Here is a 7,299-nt window from a genome sequence, read left to right as displayed (position 1 = left end):
GGCATTTAAGTGCTTCCTGTTATAAACTGTTAACCTATTGTAAACAGCCTCCAACAGAGGCTTTCTGTTCAAAATTGGGGGTTTCAAAGCCAAAGCCACTTTAAAAAGCTCCCTACTATACATCAATTGTTCCCGACCAAATAATAATAATGATAATAATAATAATAATAATAATAAAAAATGTAATAATAATAATAATAATGTTTTATGATAAGTTTATAGGCCCCCTCCATGTGTAAAATCAGTGGAGTTACCCTTTAATAAGCCCTGTATTATGCTAACAGATATACTGGCATTCAGAATAAGCCACCCAAAAAGATCTGGAGGTAAAACAGCACCTGGCTGTGTTTGTGGAGGCATACAGTACAGAAGTCACTTTGGAAAAGCTCAGTTTTCCTGGTCCACATTACAACAACCTTAAGTTTTTGTGAATTCATCACTCCAGAGAAAAATCACAGTTTTTTTAAGCTCAATGAAGATGGAAGGCAAAAATAGTGAGCAAAACTTTTTTCTATTTCAAAATAAGCCACTTAAGTGTGAACATGGACTCAATGTTTCCTGGCAAAGTGGAAACGCCACTGAAACCATGTCATCCATTAACCTTACCATTACCTTAATGCTATCCCCAGCCCTAAATACTAGTACACTTAAGAGTTAACCCCAGCTTTAAAAATAGAGGAGGATTTATAGTTTGTCAAGACACTGCATATAGGAAATTCTCCACAGCACTGTAGCTTTGGTTTTCAAAGTAGAAGGAAACCCAAAAAAGATTCAAAACAGAACAAATCCATAGCTGTAAGGCTTAACACGCTTCACATTCTCCAGTTTAAAAGTTACACAAGCAGCAGGCCAAGGAAGAAGCATTTCAGGACCCTGAGGCAGGTGGTGGGGGCAGCTGGGAGGCGGTGAGAGAGGAGGCGTGGAAAGAGTCGGAGAGATTCTTGGCATACTCCACCAGCTCATAGGAATCTCTGATGTCTGTCAGGCCCAACCAGAAGACTGTCCATACCCCATTAACAAAGCTCCCATCACAGTGCTTGAAGTACCTGGACAGACAAGGAGAAAGAGATAAAGATGTCAAATGTCAAATGTCAAATGTCAAATTTTTGGTTCTCAGTCAGGAGAACTTCTGGTACCAATACTGGACTAATAAAACAGGAAAACCGGTTCCAAATTAAGCACTGGCCCCGAACCAGCACTGGAACTGCTTTGGTTTGAAAGGGGTATGTGTGTGTTGGTGAATGTCATACCATGGGTTGATCTTGTTGGTGGCTCTGGACCTCCAGAACAGTTTGCCCAGGTCCTGTCTGATACACTCCCACAGAATTTGGCTGGTACCCTGGCCCTGCTTACTGCTGCTCACCACAAACTTGTCAAGGTAAGGAGTGCCGCTGTTCACCGGCTCCATGGTGATGATGGCTGCTGCGCTGTAACTGGAGGGGGGGGGGGGGGGGGGGCAGAAAGATAGAAAATCATAAGCCTTTGTTTAAAAAGGCAGCCTGGATGCCAGGTGTTGATACCGTGGTCTGGACCGAGACTGGAATGGTTGTACGTACCCTTCAGAGAGGTAGATGGAGTGCAGTCGTCCTTTCAGAGAGTCGATGTAATCGTGCCTCAGAGTTTTATCAAATGACATGTTGATGAGAGCCAGAAGACGCTCAACATCAATCCCATCCAAAGAGCTGTACCTGCACACACACAAACACATAAACCGCTTGTCAATGTAAAGGCAAGAGATGAGTCAAATGAAGCGTGTTTTCTACAGTTACGGTTTAGATTTCACGTGTCTGTGTGTATGTGCGATAGCTACTCACCGGTGTATGGGGTCTCCGTTTTTAAAGAGTGACCCAGACCCTGAGAGAGACAGACAGACAGACAGATACATAAGAACTTATGCAATCCTATTGAGATATAAACTCGTGTTGATAACTGTTGGGTGGTTATGAAAACTTCTCCATACACACATTCATACATAGGCAAGTGGCCTCTTGGGTTACAAGAAGGGCCACCACCTCAAAATAGACAGTTTTGCCACATGTATGTAGGTGTAAGAGAGAGCATGTCAGCGGTCTCACCTCTGTGGCTGAACAGCTCGGTCAGCAGAGTGTCAGCAGAGGTGATCACTGCAGAAGACTCGGTCGACAGCTGATTGAGCAGTCTGGCTATAGCGGTCACTCTGCGGCGTTCCGTAGCGCTCAGCCACGCCGCCGTGGACAGACCGGGAAGGTCGCTAGGCAACGACACTGTGCCCAGCACCTGCAACACAAAAAAGGTATTGTTCAGGAGGAGTTGTACAAGTTCTTTCATATACAGTGAGTTTATTCTGAAGATGCAACCTACTGTGCATGTAGTCAGACTGGACTGTTTCTCACACTAAGATTGATTCTCTTGTCAGTATGCTTCAATTGAAGTGCAACGTTCTTCCCTCGCACCTCTCCACAAGACTTGAGGGGACTATGGGCCTGATTTACTAAGATCCCAAATAGTGAGTACTAAATTGCGTGCACAGTGCAATAGATTGCGCGTCTCGTTTGCGTGCGTTTTGCGGGTGATCTACTAAGAATAATTGCGTAAATGAAAACAGGTGCAACGGGGTGGAGACAGCAGTATTTAAATGAGGGTTTTGCGTGTCTGAATGGAGAGTTTGGACGAGCAGAAAGCTGCAAGCGCAAAATGAAATGTGATCAGGTTCTAGTGGAAGAGGTTAACAAATATATTGAGTTATAACAAAAACAAATATTACCAGAAAAACGACATATGGGAGAGTATTTGTGACGAAGTCAATGCTGTTAGTAAAACCACAAATATTCCACTTTAAAATTATTAACACAGGTGGAAAAACTCCGTCCTGTGTGTATTCTGTCATTGTGCCTCCGTCTCCTCCTCTCCACAGTGACAGAAGTCATCTGTGCCCAGTGAGCAGCCGGTTAATACCTGCCCTTCAAAAGGTATTATTTATAGACGTAGTTACCGTCAGAATAAATACCTTCAGGTTTGGTAAATCACAATGCGCGTGCTAAATAACATATTTGCATTTTCTCCTCCCTGTATTTTGCACACTGGGGTTGAAACGCCCCATATTACATATTCATTATGGCAAACGTACTAAATGAACAGCGCGTACTATCTTTCACAGTTGAAAGACGCAAACCTCAGTGCGCTGCGTTAGTAGATCAGCTTGCACATTTTTGGCGGGTGATGTCAAGTTTGCACACGTTTTTACACACGCAAACCTTTAGTAAATCAGGCCCTATGTGTGGACTTTTTTGTAACTTTCCAAAACTAACAATGTGACAAACACCCACTGATAAAAGAGGCAAGATTTGAACTTTTTCTCTCAAACTGTATTTTTCATTCTTTGTACATCTACTTTTGTCACTTCTCATGTGTACAACTGAGTGCAACACCATGAAAGTCTTTGAGGAGAGACCCCTCTGCCCTTGTCCCTGTTTGAATAGTCACCAATAGGGTTGGGTATTGTTAAAAAAATTACAATACCAGAACCAAACCCTATGATTTTTTGCTTTAATACAAGTTGAGCCAACTTTTTGCACTTTTGACCAAGCCATGTCCTCTTCTTTGACTGAAATCAGATCCACTGCATAGGCTTGTCCTTGACATGGATTTCCTTCCCAAGTTGGACTGTAACCCCTACTAACTTTCCTGAACTTTCTCAGCTTGGTACAACACCCATGAAAGGTGATATTAGCGAGGAAACTGATTTCGTTCGACAGTCAAACAAAGAAGGAAAGGAAATTTGGTAGAACGTTGGAGCCTTACAGAAAACTATGGTTAGCTGTCCGAGGTGAACTCTACGGTGAAGCCAAGTGAAACTGCTGTCTGAAAAAAGTGAAGACTTACAAAGAAGATCTAGAAACAATATGCTTGATCGGAGCTCCAGAGGTTTTTTAGGGTCCTCACACTTACAGTAAGGAGACATTCAGAGGCTGGATGAGATGCCCTTTATTGAACCACCACACCTATGTGAGAAGCCCAGACCTTTCGTGATACGTTTGTAAAATCAACAATCAACAAGAGTAATTTATTAATGTAGTCTGTACAAAGGATGGACAGATGACGACCCCGAACATCTGATATTCAGGCCAAAATAAAGAGTATTAGGAAACACCTAAGCAGTAGCTAACTGTCTTGCCTTGTGGTCTTGGCTGCGCAGACCTCCTGAGTTGTTCAGGAACATGACTTTGTGGGGCTGCAGAGCTCGGCAAACGGCCGCCGTCACGTCTATCGGGTCCAACATTACCGAGCAACCTCGCCAGTCCCTTCCCACTGGGCAAACCAATGGGATTGTCCCGCAGTCCAGACTCCACTGGAGGAGGCTGGTATCCAAAGCCACGGAGGGTGGAACACTGCGGGGAGAGGAGAAGAAAGAGGATGATGACAGGGTTTAGAGATCCTGAAGGATGTTAGAAGGAGGCAAGAAGGAAGAAAAGGAGGCAGGATTGAAGAGAGAGAAGAGCATGAAAGGATGGAAGAGAAGTAGTGATGGAAAAACAGTGTCATGGAAGGAAAATACTTTTTTTTTTTGCAGTGTTTTTACAGTTTCCATACCTTACTTATATTTCTAATAACAAAATAATAATCCATAGTTTATATACACCATAATAAAAGTCGATTTTAGACATTAGATTTTTTAAACACTCAATTTCAACCAATTTTACACATGAAGTTCAATTTATTCTTCACAAGGAGAACTCCACCTGTGAAAACTGTTGTAAAAGGCTTTTGAAGTTTGAGTGAATAAGTCTGATGCTGTCATTAGTGTCAGCTCGACTTGGGCTTAGACTTTTTAACAGAAAACAAGCATTACAAACTAGAGGTTTGAAAAAAGTGGGCTTTTAGGAGGCACAGGGGTCAAATAAAAACTGCTAATGAGTTTTATATTGAGAAAAGGATCCTACATGTTTGGAGCTTGAACCAAATGTCCACTTCTTCTGGAGTCCATGCATGAAATGTTTTATGTATCTTAAGTTCATATATATGTGCAATCTATGTTTCGAAAACATTTCCTTTTGGAACTGTAGATTTGTAGGTAAGTGTTTGTGTCACTTCCAAAAACTTGAATTTTTCCTCTGTTTAAACAAATAGAAGTCTTGTAGAAATGGTCATATTATCAGTTTTGTACTAAAAAAAAGCTCTTTTCTGAAAAACAGGCAAAATAACTGTGAACAGGTATACACAACACAATATGGCTTCACACCTACAGCATTAAACTGTTATTTAGTGTGTAATATTGAGGAAATACGTTGGAATATTAACTTAAATTGCAAAAATAAAGGGAAATAGTAAACCCACTAATATTATAAGAAATCATCTACAATGTTTGATTCACATTTGACCGACTCTGAAGGCTGAACTAGATATCTCAACCCTCACCTGCTTCCACGTGGTGCTTCATTCAGCAGGAGGAAGGACTCAGCTGAGAAGAAAGGCAGGATAGTGCCTGAGTGCTGCTGCAGAGCCTCGGTTAGCTGCTGGCTCCGCTCTACTAGCCCCCTGGTGCAGAGAGCCCCAGTCCCCGGTTCTGCGGGCCTCGTCTCGTCATCCTCAGACCAGCCCATCACCACCACAGGCTTCATATCCATCCGCTGCAGGAAGGAGAGCCCAAAAGCCAGCCTTTGAACCATCTCCCTGCTGTCAAACACGGAGCTATCCACCTGGAAGAGATGAAGACACAAAGTGATACCAAACAAAGTAGTACAAAAAAATGGTAGTATTAGTTACGAAAAACAAAACATTTTACCCATGGTAAATTGCTGGCTTCCATAAGCTTATAATAGTTTCATGGACTTTGTGTAAGATTTTTTGTAAACCTTTATGTAAGGACCATTTTCACCACCTGCAAGAAAAAACTCATGATAATGTGATTTTCTATTTCATAATGTGATTTTTCCTCATAATTGTAACTTTTAACTGCTTATACATTAGTATGTAATAGATTTTGCGGAATGCCTGCCACCTAATGGTTTGACATAGTGTCACACATGGAAAAAAGAAGAGAATTGTAAAATTGAAAATTGAAAAATTGTATTTATTCATATTTTTTAAAATACTGAAATGATCTAGAAACTACATGAGGTGGCAAGAACTTTTAGTAGGCTGGCATGGGAGGGAAATTATGTCTTATTTAAATATGTTTTATATTGTAGGAGGGTGGTTAATACAGTAAACTTTAATAAACAAACAATAAGTATATATGATACATAGCTAAGATATATTTATTTTATCTTCAAATTAAGGATTTTCTTCCATTTCTTGTTTAAATCAGTGCTTTGGACAGCTTAGGAATATAGTGGTGTTTTTACATTAATTACATTACTTTACTATTAGCCTACAATTATTTACCATTAGTTTACAATACTTTACAATTAGTTTACAATACTTTATAATTAGTTTACAATACTTTCAATTAGTTTACAATTAGCGAGGAGCTGACAATGTATTCAACACAATTCATATATGTTGCTAGTTTATTTGAGTGAAAAGTAACAGCTGTTAAGTTGTTTAAATACCTCCAGTACAGCAAAAGCAGGAGACTGAGATGCACTCGCTCTCTGAAACTGGGTCAGCCAGTATCTGGCCTCCTGTGGGTCTCCACCGACTTCATTAAGGAAAGCCTTCACGTCCCGGTATATCAGATTCCGGTTGGCCAGCACTTGTCTGTCTGCGGCGGAGAAATACCCCAGATGCTCCGGCTGGGCCAAAGCCGCGGTCTTTCCTCCCGTGCCGGCCGCGTTCGAGCTCATCATGCGGCGCGGGGGCCCCAACATCCTCCAGTGCTGCTGGACGGGAGCGCGGGTTAGCACCGGGGGAGACGGGTTCGACAGGTATCTTCCTGCCATGACCATGGCTCGGCAACCGGAGGAGCCGCTGTTTACTTTGGCCATGTTGCCTGCTGACGGTGTCCAGAGTCCCTCAGTCTGCCGGTTAGAGTCGGGGAGCTCCGTATGCAGTCTCCGCCGAGAGCTGCTGGCAGTTCGCAGAAGCCCCGTGAAGAGTTTCATTCAACGGGCTGCTGTGTCTGCACTTCTCGCATTTCATCAGCGCGGGGAATGGGTGGGGTGGGCGGGGGGATGCGTACCCGCTGTGGGGGGTCAAAGCTCGTCTGCTTTAAAATATCGATGTCAAGTTTAGGTTTAACCACACTTTGCTTTTAACACGTTATACCTGAGAAACAGTTTGAGTAATGTTGGATAGATGCACTACGGTTTTGTGACTCAATAAATGTTTGCTATAAACTTCTAAAAAAAGGAAAAAAAAGTTTCTGAATATAATCATAGG

General features: G+C 42.2%; 1 protein-coding gene across 1 annotated transcript; it reads right to left on the bottom strand.

Annotated features, from left to right (window-relative positions):
* Positions 1 to 865: 865 nt before the first annotated feature.
* nags (N-acetylglutamate synthase) lies at positions 866 to 6,905 on the bottom strand. Its single transcript, XM_062439356.1, has 8 exons — positions 6,531 to 6,905; positions 5,395 to 5,675; positions 4,154 to 4,367; positions 2,076 to 2,256; positions 1,815 to 1,854; positions 1,557 to 1,688; positions 1,251 to 1,433; positions 866 to 1,046 (listed from the first exon to the last, which is right to left on the bottom strand). Exons 1-8 carry the CDS (start codon positions 6,903 to 6,905, stop codon positions 866 to 868), a joined length of 1,587 nt encoding a protein of 528 aa, XP_062295340.1.
* Positions 6,906 to 7,299: the final 394 nt, after the last annotated feature.

This window comes from Scomber scombrus, chromosome 18, assembly GCF_963691925.1.
Source record: "Scomber scombrus chromosome 18, fScoSco1.1, whole genome shotgun sequence".
Taxonomy (NCBI): domain Eukaryota; kingdom Metazoa; phylum Chordata; class Actinopteri; order Scombriformes; family Scombridae; genus Scomber; species Scomber scombrus.
Note: the sequence above shows the minus strand (reverse complement) of the source record. Positions and strands in the feature narration are given on the sequence as shown.

What these genes read in the sequence shown, in the direction of transcription:
- nags (XM_062439356.1), bottom strand. Translation starts at nt 6,905, where the DNA reads ATGGCCAAAGTAAACAGCGGCTCCTCCGGTTGCCGAGCCATGGTCATG. An exon ending in TGCGCAGCCAAGACCACAAG is followed by an intron (nt 2,257 to 4,153) that starts GCAAGACAGTTA and finishes TTTGTGTTGCAG; the next exon opens with GTGCTGGGCACAGTGTCGTT. An exon ending in CGAGCTGTTCAGCCACAGAG is followed by an intron (nt 1,855 to 2,075) that starts GTGAGACCGCTG and finishes TGTCTCTCTCAG; the next exon opens with GGTCTGGGTCACTCTTTAAA.